Source organism: Molossus molossus, unplaced genomic scaffold (genome assembly GCF_014108415.1).
Source record: "Molossus molossus isolate mMolMol1 unplaced genomic scaffold, mMolMol1.p scaffold_m16_p_16, whole genome shotgun sequence".
Classification (NCBI taxonomy): Eukaryota; Metazoa; Chordata; class Mammalia; order Chiroptera; family Molossidae; genus Molossus; species Molossus molossus.
In genome coordinates, this window is record NW_023425351.1 from 60,527,575 (window position 1) to 60,544,539 (window position 16,965).

The following is a 16,965-nucleotide window of genomic DNA, read 5'->3' on the forward strand; positions in this document are numbered from 1 at the left end:
TTTTAATGTGGGTTGTGGGTGCATATTAATATTTTGAGATGGGTATCCCAAAAAAGAAAAATGCTGTTCATGTTATAAAGCATCCCTGTTTGTGTGTGGCTCATTTCATGCACTTTAAAAAACCTATTTGTCAGCTTAAGTAAATTCCCACATTATGCTTATCATTTAATCTTTTCTCTAATATTAATTCTTTATTGCTTAATTAAGGGTTTCTGCTTTTTATGAGGGTGCTTAACTCACAAACACACTTCTTCTCAGATTGGCTTCCTGATATGAAATGGATAATTTATAGATATAGACATGTTTTGGGAAATGCAAACACAGTTTTAGCTTATGTAGTTGCAGACCATTCAATGAGCTTTAGCTTAAACCAAGTCACGAAGCTAGAATTTGCCCATTATTTTGCCCTGTAAAGCGTAGACGTGTTACAGCGGTTTTCTTTCCACCAAGTTTATTGCTTTTCTATAAAAAACGGTGGCGATTGTTGCTCAGCCTGAGATGAGGAGATGGAAAAGGAACCTGAGCCCCGCCTCAGTGCTGACTGGCTTCTCAGGATGGGCTGTAGGACGGGTAGTGGCTCAGGGAGGCTGACGCAGCTGCCAAGCGTCCTGGGTCCCCTGACTCACACCCCCCTCCTGTGAACTCATCCTCGGATCCCACGTGTTCCCACGGAACTCTCGAGTTCCACCTCAGAGCACCTCGTCGTTTCCTTCCCATTGTTGATTTCTCTCGGCATTGTAACTTCCTTCAAAAGAGCTTCTTCTATTCACCAGTGTCTGCCCCAGACTGACAGACTCCCCAGCACACAGTAGCTCTGCAGATATTTTTAAATAATGTGACAAACGGGAGGCTACAAGTAAGACTCTTTCAAAGGTACATTTACTAGCGTGACTCAAACGTTAAAAAAATAAAAACGATTTACATGATGAAAAATGTAAACTTTTTTATTTTCTAAGGTTTGGAAGAAATTTGGGTGAAAATGGCTTTGACTGTGTTTCTAAATGGTATTAAGCTCAAGATCCTCTTAGTTTAGTTTAGTAATGATGGGCAAAAAGTACATTTTAATTGGTGATGTAATTTGGAGTGAGGGAAATGGGTAACTCACAGTAGGTAGCCTTAAGAATGTCTTTATTCTTTATTACGTTGAAAAACACTCAATTTGTAAGGATTGTCTATGAAAGAAAGTGCTAGAGTAACAGGCATTGGAGTGGGTACTGACCAGACCCCCTACCTGGCAGGTATACTCCGTCCCCTCGCTGCTCTGGGTGTTGACTCCTACCTAGCAACTCACAGTTACTTCTAGAGAATTGCCTTTGGAAAGGCCACCTTGGTCCCAGGCAATGACTAACTGATGTGTGTATAAAACCTTACCCTGGGTCAACTCTGATGTGTGACCCACACTCCAGAGCTCCCCTGGGATTAGGCTGAGGCCCGACTTCAGCTAAATCCAATTCTTACCTGACCTCCTCCCTGCCCTCTCCCGCCTCCTTCACCACCTGCAAGGTTTCTCCCCCCACCACCCAGGTCTCCTTCTGGGAAACTGCTCCTCAGATGTCCACGGAAGTGAAACGTCAGCTTCTGAGGGGGGATGGCGGCCTGCTTGCTGGCGCTCTCAAACCCGGAGCTGACATGGGTCTTGCCCTGCCTTACACAGCCCCAGACTAAGTATACCTGAGGTTCATAGTCTTCTGTTCAATGTGATGATCAGAGCGCACTCTCAAAAACAGTTGTATTCAAATTAAACATGTTATTAGTACCCATTTTGTGCCAGCAATGTGCTAGGAAGGTGTTAGGAATAGAACAATGATTAAAACATAATTGCTGTGTACATGCGCGTGCGAGAGGGGGGGGGGAGGGAGGGAGGGAGGGAGGAAGGAAGGAAGGAAGGAAGGAAGGAAGGAAGGAAGGAAGGAAGGAAGGAAGGAAGGAAGGAAGGAGAAAGAAAGAGAGAGAGAGAGAGAAAGAGAGAGAGAGAGAGAGAGAGAAAGAGAGAGAGAGAGAAAGAAAGAAAGAAAGAAAGAAAGAAAGAAAGAAGAAGGAAGGAAGGAAGGAAGGAAGGAAGGAAGGAAGGAAGGAAGGAAGGAAGGAAGGAAGGAAGGAAGGAAGGAAGGAAGGAAAGAAAGAGAGAGGGAGGGAGACCTCATCTTCTGGGATGCTTTTTAGGTAGGAGAATAGCGTGAACAAACATCTCATCTAGTCTTCTCTTTGGATTTGGTCATACTGACACTCGCCCCCCTGCCAAGTTTAGCTCTTTTGTAAGAACGGTATTGCATCATCTTCCCTTCAGATGATATTCACATGGAGTCTATAAATCATGGGAATTCCCAACTGCTCGCTGGCGTGTCCGTGCCCCACCGCGGAGGAGCACACCGATTAACCCTTGCTGTGCGAACTCCTTCCCCATGAGTGAGCGAGGGGAGTACATGTGCCATTTCCTGCTGAGCTTTCCTTAGCTAAGAAAATGCCCCCGGCTGGCATCCCTCTGTGGATTAAACCAGCCCTCCCTACTGGTGTTTGGGATTCTCCCCGCCCCCTGGACACCGCCTGGAAAACAGTCAGGAGGAGTCTGCTGGCCGTGGCTCGGGTTCGTGGGTGGGCGTGCACACGGCCACGGGCTCCTTTGCCATCCAGCCCTGGGACGGCTCTGAGGCAGGAAGTCCTTTTAGAAAGAAAGGTCTTCTTAAATTATTTCACATGTGCACAGAGTCTGGTCTTCTTCTTCTTATGTGAACTTCACCTAGGAAATAAGAGTAGATGTTTAAAAATCCTTTTTATATGATAAAATCTCCTAGCCACTCTTTGTCCCAAGTTTTCTCCCTTATCAGGGAGCTGGACCGGATGAGTTCTGGGGTCCTGTTCATCTCACATATTCTGATTTTGTTATGCCTTTCTTCCTGGACATGGTATATTTCATTCCATGTAAAATAATTTCTTTCAACCTATATCAGTATTAATTTTTGTTGTCTAGTTAGCAGATCCAAGAAAGGATGTGTGTGTGTGTGTGTGTGTGTGTGTGTGTGTGTGTGAATCAGGATCCAGGTTTATTACTGCAGTTTTCTGACAATATTTTTGACTGACTAACCACAGTGAAAGAAGTAGTAGTAAAACAACACTAGCATGCATATTAGTATAGAATAGCAACTATAACAAACAGCCCTAAAATCTCAACCCTAAATTGAAATGGTTTAGTGCCATAAAATGAGACAAAGTCTGTTGTCAGTTCTCTATCCACTGCTGTCAGTGGGGTAGGCAGAGGGGTAGGTAGGTCTGGTCTCTGCTCCATATCATCATTTAGGGACCCAGGGTCCTTCCCTCTGGGGACATTCTCATCTTCAACCGTAGCCTCTAAGTTCGCTACAGGAGAAAAGAAAGGGAAGGCTTGCCCATGGGAAATTCCTCTGAGCCAGCACTGGAACTGGCCCATTCCCCTTGGCCAGAACTCAGCCCTGTGGCTCCAGCATCATTGCTGGGAAATGTAGCCTCACAATGTGCCCAGGCAGAGAAGGCAAACCACGAATGTGGGTAAGCTCTAGAATCTTCTGCCTTATCTGGGTGTAGGACTCGCTAGTACTTGAGCTTCAGTGCTTGATGCAAGGGTCTTGCTGACCGATGCTTTTCCTGTATTCTAACCCCCTCCTCGGTGCCACCTCTCCTATCCTGTCTCCAGCTCGCACCCTTTTCCTTCCCTCCGGCTTCATCCTCCCTCTCTGTTGTCTGCTGCCTCAAGGTCCAAAGGAATCGTGTGAGCTTGGATGGGGAGCCCTAGGAAGGTGGGTTTTCATGAGCAAGAGAAGTAGGAAAAAGAGCTCACTGGACAAGTGGCACACATTTTAGAGAGAGAATTGGGAGAGGCCAGCGAGGAAGCTGAGAGAGGCTGGCTTGAGTGGTTCAGGATGGGAATGAAATATTCCAGTAGGAGACAAATCCCAAGATGCGAAGGCATTTCTCTAGGTAGTAGAAGCTGATATTTGGATAACATTTTTGAGCCTATTATAAAAGTTAGATATAAGATTCTCTCTCATGTTTCTACTGCATTGGAAGGACTGGCATCCACAACTAAGAACTATAACCGGGTAAGAGTGAGTCAATCAGATGTTTTGTTTTGTTTTTAATATACATAAAGATAACATACACATTCACATGATCAATAATTTAGGGTGTTATTTTTTAAAATAAATAACAGCATTTGTTTTCTGCCTTAAACTCTTCTAACTTGGAATGGGAAGAAATGATGTACCCATTTGTAAGCCCATGACGACATATTCTACAAACCTGCCTGGCAGTCACTCTATCGTTGCAGCAGGAAGTCCCCCCAGATTCTCCTCCAGGCCATTCCTGCAGAGCAGAGGTTTCAGCTGGGACAGTGCTCTCAATTAGTAATACAGACTCCTTGATAAGGCCCCTCCCCCAAGCCCTCTCAGGTCACGGAAGATACTAATTCGTCCTTTTGACTGGTTATCAATTACTGAGACTTGACCTGCCTTCTCCTTTATACGCTTCGTTTAATAAAAACACTTCTTGGAAACAAATTCCTGCTTCAGTTACTGAGTAGCATTTCTCACACCTAGAATTCTTGCACCGGACAGTCTCGTAGGGCCAATAGACACACGCGTCTTGCCAAGAGCAATTTCCATGAAGAATGTAAAAGCAGTGAGTCCCTGGAAGTTCAGAGCAAGTGACCGGACTTGGCCCCCGAATATTGAAGGGAATTGGGTACACCTACCTAGAAGCCATGTCAAGCAGCTTCGTGGTTGACCTGCTGTGTTTCTTTTCCCCAGGGCTTCCCTGGAAAGGACGGGTCCTCTGGCCCTCCTGGACCCCCGGGGCCAATTGTAAGTATTTACAGACACTACCGGCAGGTACTCTGCTTTAAAGCATTTTGTTTCTTTTGACACCTTTCACCTTGGCTGCTGTCTTTGCTGTAACAATTCAGCCTTTGGTTACAGACCTCCCCCTAAAATGTCCTTTAAAAATAAAACATCCCTGTGGCTTGATCACTGTATCTCTGAGCCATTTCGCCATAAGATCCCCGGCATTGACTTGGTTTTCATTAGACACAGGTAAGTCTTGAATTAGAAAGAACAACACCTGACTGGTCGTTTGGAGACTGCTTGATAAAATACTTTCCCTACTCCTTTCGTAGCTGGGACCAGGAAAGAGCAATGTATCCTGAAGTCTTGGTGTTGAGGGGGAGGAACATCTCTGTGTGTGTTCCTGACTGCTTCTTGAGAGCTTGCTGTCTTCGATGAGCATGTGGGAGTCCTCACCTTTGCTCCATTTTCCGCTTCTCCATTAGGGCATTCCCGGAGCCCCCGGAGTCCCCGGGATCACAGGAAGCGTGGGACCCCAAGGCGCCCTGGGACCACCTGTGAGTATGCAGCGGTAGCCAGTCAGGATGGTTGCCAGGTCATCCCTCTGGTTTATTTGTGTGTTTAAATGTCTCAGCATCTCTGCTGGTCAGAAAGCTCATTCAGCCCTGGATGCTGTGGGAATCTGCAAGGGAAAACAGAAGCTCCTAGGATAAAGAGTAAGATCAAACTGTGTATGTGTCATGGCTAAAGACAGAGGCCCAACCGGGAGTAATGAGCTCCGCCGCCGCTGTGTATTCCCCTCGTTTGTTTGTATTTGGCTGAGTGAACGCAGTGCTGTCCCTGCGGGGATGGGGTACAAGAGCTGTGCATTAATTAGACCTGTCTCCTGGCGGGGAAATAGAAGGCTTGAGAAAGTCAAGGATTAGTAGTAGTGGGAATAAATTTTTCTTTTCTAAACTCCACAAGCATTTCCTGTAAAGACATACTCACATCTAAGCAAATAGTGGTGTAAATAAAAGCACACTGATTGGAACGAATGACTTCCCATTTTGTGCTGCCCATCTTTTAGGTTGGCGTTTAAGTGTGACCATGGAGGGCGGGGTGGGGAGAAAAAGATGAGCCCGTCTGGACCTGTTTCCTCATCTGGACCTGATTCCTCGTCTGTATTAAATGTGGCTTTTGTGGCTCGGACGTTGTTCCTCCTGGTGTAGCTGTGAGTCAACGTTCGGATATTGTTTGTGATGTACTAAGTTTCTGTCCAAAACGAAAATGATCAAGATGGGTAAATGTCTGCACTACTGCAAACCTGAGAGTCTGTGGAACAGTGAAATTTGAAGGGTGAGGGTAGGAGAGCTGAATGAACTCTCTTTCTGTTGCTGTAACAAATCCCCAAATCTCAGCGGCTCAACGCAACACACATGCGTCCTCTTCAAGTTCTGTAGGTCAGAGTCTGACCGGCTCTCACTGGGTTAGAAACCAAGGTGTTGGCATTTGTATTAGTGTCAGGTAGACAGCATAGTGGTTAGACACTCATTTTCTTTCTGGAGGTTCCAGGGAAGAATCTATTTCCCTGTCTTTTCCAGCTTCTAAAGACTTCCCACATGCCTCGGCTCATGGCCCACACCCCCTTCAGAGCCAGCGAGGTTGCATCTCTGAGCCTCCTTCTGAGAACAGCCCAGAATGGTTCTTAGCTTTTAGGGACCCATGTGACCACACTCGGGCCACCCACATAGCCCTAGATAATCTCCTTCTATAACCTCAAGATCCTTAATGAAGTCATATTTGCAGTCTCTTTTGCCACATAAGGTAATGCATTCTGGGATTAGGGCATGAATAGTTTTTTTTTGGGGGGGGGGGGCTTTTTCTGCCTAGCACAGTGAACAGGACACATCAGAAACATCGCTTCTCACTCAGACAGACACTTCTCTCCCTCTCGCTACTGTCACTTTCCTCTCTCCTCGTTTCGATACAACTGTTTCTTCCTCAGAGTCATTTTCAGAGCTGTAATTCACATGACAAACACACACAAGGTAAGACAATGAAAAATGCCTCCAGATTTTAGCAAACACGTCCTAAATTGCACACCCAAATAAAGGCCCTCTTTAGCAGTCATTTCTCAAAGCCGTATATTTGTTCCAAATACATTGTCGTTGTTCAAAATACTTTGATTTTATTTTTCAATTATAGTTGACGTTCAGTATTATTTTATATTGGTTTCAGGTGTATAGCATGGTGGTTAGACAATCATATATTTTACAGAGTGTTTCCCGCCAATATTTCCAGGATCCCCCTGGCACCGTCCATAGTTATCACAATATATTTTTTTTTTATCCTCACCTGAGGACATTTTTCCATTTTTTGTTCAGATAGAGTGGGAGGGAGAGAGAGAGAGAAACATCGGCGTGAAAGGGACACATCGAGTGGCTGCCATCCACACAACCCCAACCAGGGCCAGGGAAAAACTGCAACCGAGGTACGTGCCCTTAGCGGGAACCGAACCCGGGTCTGTCTGGACTGCAGGCCGACGCTCTAACCGCTGAGCCAAACCGGCCAGGGCATAGTTATCACAATATTATTGACTATATTTCCTGTGCTGTTCTTTATATCCCCGAGACTGTTTTGTAACTACCAACTTGTACTTCTCAATCCCTTCACCTTTTTCAGCCAGCCCCTCAGCTCCCCTCCCATCTGGCAGCCCTCAGTCTGTTCTCTATATCTATGAGTCTGATTCTCTTTTGTTTATTCATTTATATTGTTCTTTAGATTCCACATGTAAGTGAAATCATAAGGTATTGGTCTTTTTCTGACTGATATTTCACTTAGCACAATACCCTCTAGGTCCATCCATGATGTTCCAAATATTAAAATTTCATTCTTTTTTATGCCAAGTAATATTCCAGTGTATATATGTACCACAGCCTTTTTATCCACTTGTCTGTTAATGGGCACCTGGGTTGCTTCCGTATCTTGGCTATGCTGCAGTGAACGGAGGGGTGCGTATATTCTTTCAAATGAGTGTCACGGTACTTTAGCTCTTTCCAGTTAAGCTGACAATGGGTCACAGAGAAAAATTTGCTTTATCTTCACACATCTTTTTTGTATCCAAAATGATATTACCAAGTATGGTCAGGCACATGGAACATACACTGACACCCCCATGTGTGAGCACATGCAAGCATGCACACACACACAACACACACCACACACACACACACCACACACACACACACACACACACACACACACAATCCTGTCTCTACTGTCCTTTCACCACAGACTTTTCCGTGCATTTGATTCTAGGCTATTCCTCACCAGAAAAGAGAATCGACACGTGCTCTCTGCTACCAGGCTCGTCTGCTTCCCAGAACGTGCTCCGGGGAGCGAGTTCCAGGCCGCGGCAGCAGGGTTCGGGGAGCAGGGCTCTGGTCAGGCATGTCAGGCAGTGCGTACTACAGCTCATTCTCGGAGTGTCACCAGGCAGTGCGTACTACAGCTCGTTCTCAGAGTGTGACCAGGCAGTGCGTACTACAGCTCGTTCTCGGAGTGTCACCAGGCAGTGCGTACTACAGCTCGTTCTCGGAGTGTGACCAGGCAGTGCGTACTACAGCTCGTTCTCGGAGTGTCACCAGGCAGTGCGTACTACAGCTCGTTCTCGGAGTGTGACCAGGCAGTGCATACTACAGCTTGTTCTCGGAGTGTGACCAGGCAGTGCGTACTACAGCTCGTTCTCGGAGTGTGACCAGGCAGTGCGTACTACAGCTCGTTCTCGGAGTGTCCCGGGAGATTTGAGGACATCAGAGGCCCTTGCGGCTTCCTGAAGTGAAACAGGAACGAAACCCCAAGCCCACGGAACGTGTTGGACAGTGAACAGTGTTTGTTCTCATGCGTTGCTGTCTTACCAGCGTCACCTAGAACTAGTTTCCCTTAGGCCCGGTGGGGTTGCTCCTGAGCCAAGAGGGGTGGGCTTGGAAAGAAGGTCAGTTTCGGGGATCTTGGGAGAAGACAGGGGTACATGAGGGGTAGAGTGAGACATGGGACAAGTTAGGGAAGGAGGACCCCTTCCTGCCTGTCCACCTGGCCTTTTTGAACCTCTGTAACAGCCTCTAATACGGAGCATACAGAAAAACCAATACATTTTCCCTGGAGATAAAACACTTGTTAATAATGTATCTTCAATTGTTATATAGGAAAAGGACCCTTGATGGTGGCATTTTTATCAGAGAAGATGCCATTTTGTCTGGTTTCATAAACCCTGGGTGGGGATGCCGCGGGGGGCACTGGGCAGCCTCTCAGAAGCTGGTTATCCCCGAACTGTCCGGCCCAGACTCTCCCCGTGCTCGGGGCCCTGCGCCACCAGAGGCCAGCTGCCGGCCAGACTGGCGTGACTGGTAACGCGGGCTCCGTGTCAAAGTGTCAGGGCCTTGATTGTTTTCCCATGGACGTCTGTCTAGGAAGGCAGGAGGGAAAGAGACCAAGAAAGACAGACTGCCCCGCTTAAAATAGCACCGTTTCCTCTCGTCCGTGCCAGGAGCGCTTGCTTGCAGGCGCTGTCTCAGCCGCTGACATCCCAGGCAAACCGTGCACGCTGCTGTGGTCCTGATTCCCACCTGGGGTGGGAGCACAGGCCACGGTCTCGGGCCTCCCTGCAGGAGAACACGCTGTGGGGAAGCACAGGGGCGAAGGGCCCTGTGATCAGCTTGAAATCAGTACAGGCAGGAGGGCCAGCGCTGCGGTATTTAAAGAACATTGCACTAGAAGTCAAGACCCGGGTTCTTTACAGATGTGGCCTTTAGCTGTGTGAGCCACTACGCAATTGATCTAGCTTCTCAGGACCTCAGTTTCCTAGTGCATTCACTTAAAAATATTTACTGAGCAGCCCTGGCCGGTTTGGCTCACTGGTTAGAGCGTCATTCCACGGACCAGAGAGGCCCGGGTTTGTTTCCCGCTAAGGGCACGTACCTCGGTTGCAGCTTGTCCCCGGCCCTGGTTGGGGTTGTGTGGGTGGCAGCCACTCGATGTGTCTCTCTCTCATGTCAATGTTTCTCTCTCTCTCTCTCTTCCTCTCTCCCTCCTGCTCTATCTGATAATAAAGGCATAAAACAAACAAAAATTTACTGAGCAGCTACAATATGCAGACATACGGGGGAGAGAGATTCTGAGGGGTACAGAAGGTAATCAAGATGTTTTCCTACATTCGGGGCAATCTAAGAGAATGGTGTTTTTTGTAGAAGTCAGTATTAAAAGGCAGAAAGACAAGGATGTTGCGATGAAAGTCGCATTGAGAGAGAGAGATGAGCAGAGACAGGAGACAGAGGGAGGCACCCCTCTGGCTGAGGGGCGAGGCCAGCACCTCCTGAGGGAGGCAGCATTTCGATGGGATCTTGTAGGGTGGTGTGATGTCCACCTGCAGAGACAGGGAGGTGGCATCGTTGAGATGGGGACTGCAGTAAAACAGAAAGCAGGCACAGGGCAGCCCTGTCTTTTGTACATTTCAGTATGTTTCAGCACTTTCTCTTGCTCCTTTGCCACCGCCAAATTTTATTTCTGCCCTCCTCCTTTCTCACTAAGATTGTCTCTAGAAACTCTAGCCCTGGTCTGGTCCATTATCGCTGCCGGAAGATCTTTCTAGAACAACTTTGATGTGTCATTCCCTGCCTGACTTGAATGTCCTCACTGGACCCCTTTCCCAGAGGAGGGGTCCCAGGTATGCAGCCAGGGGTACATGGTCCTTCACGATGGGTCCTTTCTCCCCCTCCAACTCAATCTCCCGTCATCCCTTTGCTTGGAGTTGAGTCATCCCAAATTATTTAAAGCTCCCCAAATGTATGCCATTGTATCTCACAATTTTTTCCCCTTGGCATGCTCTTCCATTTGTCTGGGCTGGTTTCTTCTCCTTTCTCTACCTGTAAGCTCCTGGCTGCTCTTTTTTTTTAATCCTCCCTCAAGGACATTTTTTGCATTTATTTTTCAGATAGAGCAGGAGGGGGAGAGGGAGGCAGAGAGAGAAACATTGATGTGAGAGGGATACATGCACCCACATGACCCCAGCCGGGGCTGGGGACAAACTGCAACCGAGATACGTGCCCCTAGTGGGAACCGAACCCAGGACTCTTCGGTCCACGAGCCAATGCTCTAACGGCTGAGCCAAACAGCCAGGGCATGGCTACTCTCTCTTTAAAACTGTGCACTTTCTGGGTGAGGCCACCTGCACCTCCTCAGGCTGATATACTTTGTCAGTGTTCATCTCTCCACGAATAGGAGAGGTCCCGAGGGCAGAAATCTTATCACTCTCCTGCTTTTACTGCTGTGTTCCAGCTTAGTATCCCAGAGGGCACTTGAGTATTTGTTAGAAGAAAGAATGAAGGTACGTTTGCATTCCAGTTAGGCTGATGGTCAAGGGCATTTTAGAAGAGGGTTCTTAAAGATTGGGGGTCAGACGTGGAAGGCCTTTAGAGCTGAGCAGGGATGTTTTGATTTTAGTGAACACACATCTTTAATATGTGGGACTTGGACCATGAAATTATTCCTCTTCCCTTCAGCACGAAAATTCTGTGAATCTATGAATGTAGCTACTGTGTTTTTCTTTTCTTTATATTTCAAGTGTTCCTGAAATGAAGGGAAAATGTGCCACTTTTTCTGGCCAGCATCTGCAGGGAAGATGTGTTTACCCTCAAAGCATACTTTGGTGGAGTTATGGGCTTTCACTTGCTCAGGAATTTTGATTTTGTTTTTGTTTTACTTTGTAAAAATCGAAGGAAAGATGTCAGAGGAGATGGAATAAAACTACCTTCTTGCCATACAGATATTTCCCTATTAGACCTTCCACGAAGACTGCCTAGCTGTGTCCTGTAGCTACTTAACAACAAGAAGGTGAGGCTGAGTTTGAGGAATTTCAGGTCCGAGTAAACGCATCCATCCCTTTATACTGAAGGTCCCAGCGGTTGATGCTGCCCGTTCATCCTATCACTTAGGTGTGCGCTGTAATCTCTGTTTCTGAGTTTCAGACAAACCCATTGAATCAAAGGCAGCTAGCCATGGAAATGTCAAATGTGGTTTTGGGTTCAGAAAGAAAAATACTCAAGATAAAGGGACTCAAGTTAAAACCTAATTCTGAATGACTAGAGTTAGGCTCGGGGGATGTATGGTTGGTTTTTTCTTTATTATTTCATTAGGAAAAATATGATCTTCACTGGAATAGGGGTCTGTTCAGCGTTCCCTGTCGAGGCAAACGTGGCCTGTACTGAGGTGTGCATGGACCTGGGAGCCCGGCTGCCTGGGCTCTGTCCCCAGCTTTTCATTTTGTCATTGTGTGACCTTGGGCAAGTTATTTAACATCTTGACGCATCCCTTTTCTCTTATGTACAATGGCAATAATATCTCCAAGGGTTGTTATAAAGACTAAATGAGTTTGTCTTAGAGAAGTCTTATAAGGATTAAATGAGTTAATTTTATAGGACTGTTATGGGGATCAAATAAGTTAATACAATGAGAACGGTGCTTGGGACATGGTAAAGCAGCTAAAGTATTAACTACTATAGTATTTTCAGTTTCTTAATTTATAAAATGGTCTTTACTTATTTTTGTTTGTTTTAGTTTTGCATACAAGGCTTGAAAAGCTGGTGCCATTAAAAATGTACTTGTGGTGACATGAGTAGCCCTTTTCTCCAGTTAGACCTTCCGGAGGGCATTACTGCCCCTTTAGGGACACCCCTTTGGGGACTTGTCCGTGCGTGGAGCCTAAGAAACGAAGAAGGGGACATGGCCAGTACATTTATTTCCCAAAAGAATGAGGCTGGGGAAGGATACCTCACAAATCTTCGTTTTGCAAAAATTTTTATAATGAAAGTTGGGTGCTTTTTAATAGAATCGACTGTTTTTCTAATAATCTAGAGGCCCAGTGCCTCTAGAAAATTATTTATGACACACCAAAGGGTGGATTTATACTTTTAGTTGAAGTCAGTTCATATTTTTTTCATTTTATGTCTTAAATATTTAATCAAGGCAGTTGAAATGAAGCACAGGTTTGAAGTGGAATTCAGCTGTCATTCATGTATGCACTCATTCACTCATTTTTGAGCACTTGACACATCCCGAACACGGCCTTAGGCACTGGGGGCACTGAAGTCCGTAAGCCAGACAGGCTGCCTCACGGACCACACGCTCACCAGGGTCAGGCGTAGAGGGCCTGTGCTCTCTTTGCAGAGGCTGAGATACTTCTTGCAAGCCCAGTTTGGGTATTTTTCATTAATTTCTGTCCTCATTCCAAATAATGACTGCGTTAGGAGACACTGACAGGTTAGCTTTGTAAGGGACCCCAGAGACCATTTCGTTTCATGTCCTCATCTTACAAAGAAACTTAGTGTTTAAGTGGCTTGCAGATCCTATGTCTTATATCTGTTGTCCACAAAGTATTAGTATGAACATTTTCAAACACACACATTATTGAAAGAATTTAGAGTGAACAGCCGTATACCCAACACCAAGATTCTATCATTATGTGTATGAGTGTGGGTGTATTTCTTAATAGAGTTCTCTTGGGCTTGGTTGACTATTGATCTCATTTGTTAAATATGTTTTTTTTTAGGGAGAGATAGAAACATTGATGTGAGACAGATACATTCATCAGCTGCCTCCTGCACGCCCCCTACTGGGGATCGAGCCCACAACCCGGGCATGTGCCCTGACTGGGAATTGAACTGGGACCTCTCAGTCCATGGGACGAGGCTCAATCCACTGAGCCACACCAGCCGGGCTACTGATCTCATTTGTAATATTGGAAAATTATTTATGACACACCAAAGGGTGGATTTATACTTTTAGTTGAAGTCAGTTCATATTTTTTTCATTTTATTAACAAAGCAAAAGGAAACTCAAAGTCAGAGAAAGTAGACAACAGTCCTAAATTTACAAGAAATATTTCTATTTAATATTGCACTTAATTGAATGTTTGAGTGGCTCCTTTATGCAAGAAAAAAAAAAAGCTAACTTGTTTCGGAAATATAAAGTAATTCATGTTATGGTCCCCAGTATTAGAGCGAAGAGAAATCTATGAATTAACCTGTAGTTAAATATACATGACAGTAAAAATTTAGTGTTGAAAACTGATACTCAAACTAAATCCTGCATTAGAATATTGATCCTTAATTTACAAGATTTATTCTTAGTGCTTTCCTCAAATTTCACATTCTCGTAGAGTAAGTAGACTGGGTCTCTGGGAATGAGACCTTGTAATCTTGAGGATAGAAGATGGGGAGGTTGGGGCCACATAACAAAAGATTTTCAATCCGAGGACTTTGATCTTGCCACACGAGTGTCTATGAATTGATGAACAGAGGAAGGATGGCCATCGGTCACTAGTCACTGAGCATTCGACATGGTATGCTGGTGAGATCTGAGGAAGAGAAGCCGGGTGGTGTGGAGGAGGAACTGGATGGAGGGCTTTAGTCAGGAGGAGGTTGCAGATGCCCTGGTGTGGGATGTCAGGTAGCACCTGAGTGATGGAATAGGGGGACAGATCTAAGAGGAATTGCAATGCAAACTTGGGGGGGGGGCGTGTAATAGACATGCGAGAAGCAAGGGAGAGAGGAGAAAAAGTAGAACCAGTGGTGCCTTGAGCTGGCTGGTACCTGCTTAGGAGGGTAGATGCTCCTCCCCTCCCCTGCCTTCCCTTCCCCTCCCCTTCTTCTCCAACCCTCCCCTCTCCTCCCTTCCCCTCCCCTCCCCTCTTTCTCCAATCCTCCCCTCCCCTCCGATTCTCTTCTCAACACCCTCGTCCATGACAGTACATTTGCAGCTTGAAATCAGCTGTAGTAGAAGTATTTACAGTTCCCCTAGCAGCCAACATTACAAGTCAGGACATTTTATTTTTCCAGAGAGCCAGTTTACCTGCATACCATGGGGTGAACCCAGAACTGTGAATTTGGGTGACTGTTAACTGAACAGAGATTGGGGGACCTGTTGAGATTGTAGTAAGACCTGCGAACAGTCTGACAATGTGGCAGATTCCATCCATAAATACCACTCACCACCCTTTGGGTAGAGACTATAAAAATGCTGCCCAATGCAGGGCTCTGATTACACTGTCCCAGAACTGAAGAGAAAAGATGAAATCCTTCTGAAGACACGTGATTTGCATTATAAGTGCAGAAACACCAAAACCGCCATTGTTTTTCAGTAAAACGTTTTACAGTTATAGTAGTTTTGTATGGATCAAAGAGTAGCTAAGCCACAAAACGACATAATAATTCAGCTGAGATGTATGTTACTAGGAGCTCCTGTTATCAGAGAGAAGAATCATGTGCTATTACTCTGGACAAAAAGCAGAGTGAGGCTGTGGGGTTCCACAGACCTCATCTCTTATTGGAACTCTTGGGCTGGAAGATCCCCCCGCCCCCTTCCAGAGCTATTCTTTAAAAAACTGAAAGAGCTTAGCTCTTCAGCAGAGATGTGTGAAATAAATGATGAGGCATCAGTAGAGTACACTTCATAGACTGGTGTGTAGCATGGAAAGATATGAATGACCGGTTCAGTGACATGACATGTTACCCAGCAGTGTTGCTGTGTGATCCCAGTTTTGTATCATAACTTACTGTGTCGCCCGGGTGGCTCAGTGGACTGAGCGCCATCCCCTGCACCAGGAGGCCGCACCTTCCACTCCAGGTTGCAGGCTCGATCCCCAGTAGGAAGCAGTCGATCGATGTTTCTCTCTTATGGGTGTTTCTCTCCCCCCACCATCTACAATATCAATAAAAAACTATTTTTAAAAAACTTACTGTTTTTTAGGTACCATGCTCAGTGACTAAGTCAGTCAAGAGAAAGACAAGTACCATATGATTTCACTTATATGTGGAATTTAATGAACAAAATACACCAACAAAATAGAAACAGACCCATAGATACGGAGACCAGACTAACAGCTGTCCGATGGGAGGGAGTGGGCGGTCTGGGTGGAAAAGGTGAAGGGATTCAGCAGTACAAACTGGTACTTGCAGAATAGCCATAGAGATATAGATTACAGCACAGGGAATACAGTCAACAATATTGTGATGACTGTGTATGGGGCCAGCTGGGTCTTGCAGCGGCGGGGGGACCACTCTGTAAAGTACATGGTTTTCTAACCCCTTTGCTGTACCTCTGAAGCTAATACCGAACACTAATGAATGTAAACTGTATTGAAAAAATATATATGAAAACAGACTGTGTCTGTGTATGTATTAAAAGCCTGGAGGAGTCCAATGTTTAGAAGAGCTACTTCTGTTTGGTGGGATTACAGGTTGCTGTTTGTTTATTCTTGCTGCTGTGTGTTCATTTCTGCTGCAGAATTACCGGAGCTAAGGAAACATCTTAATAAACTAAGAAGAGGTGCACTATCCTCGTGGGTGGCTGAGTGCAGTGTTACGAGTAACTTGACATTTACATTTTTACAGGGTGTTCCGGGAGCAAAGGGAGAGCGAGGAGAGCGAGTAAGTGTCTTTTCCGACTGTTGATGAGCCAGAGCTGATTGCTCACCTGTCACTGCATGAGCCTGGCGGAGGATCCCCATTCACTATCAGAATCACTCGCTGCCCCTAGACCGTTTCTTCTCTCCCTTCCTCAACTCATTTGACCATAAATCCATTTTTAAGTGGAAACACCCTGTGGGCTACAAGTCAGGAGAGCTGGTTCCTACTTGTAGATTTGCTACCATCCAGCTCGATGACCTTCGGTCCATTTTTCCTTGAAGAAATGGAGAGAAAGAACCCCTACCTCACAAAGTGGGCTTGATAAAGAAAGTACACACTACATGGGAAAGGCTTCAGAAAAGTAGACGCTCCATACAGATGCTGAGCAGTGGAACGGGCCTGAGGTTCTCCGACGTCGGCACCCAGAAAGGCAGTGGCCGGCATAGGACCAAAGAACAGGCGTCAGCTCACTTGAGGGGCCTTATCTCTCCTGTAGGGATTGGACAGCTGTGAATACAGTTGTGCTGTCGGCTGTAGCAGAAACAGCGGTGACCTCAGGCTCATGCCGTTACCTCTGTCAAACCTCGGGCAACGTGCTGAACTCTGTCTATAAAATGGGTTTAACACCTTTCCTCTGAGTTGTTTTTCATGTTAAGTAAGCCGCTTCGTGAGAAAATGCTGCATTTTATAAGCTCCAAAGAGTTAATAAATGA

The 16,965-nt window shown here is 45.9% G+C and overlaps 1 protein-coding gene across 1 annotated transcript in view; it reads left to right on the forward strand.

The window, feature by feature from the left end:
- The window catches only part of COL14A1 (collagen type XIV alpha 1 chain), a 217,298-nt gene that overhangs the window by 175,904 nt on the left and 24,429 nt on the right, over positions 1-16,965 (forward strand). The window contains exons 41-43 of the mRNA XM_036264128.1: positions 4,779-4,832; positions 5,297-5,368; positions 16,238-16,273. Coding sequence (XP_036120021.1) covers positions 4,779-4,832; positions 5,297-5,368; positions 16,238-16,273 — 162 coding nt within the window. The remainder of the gene's footprint in view (positions 1-4,778; positions 4,833-5,296; positions 5,369-16,237; positions 16,274-16,965) is intronic.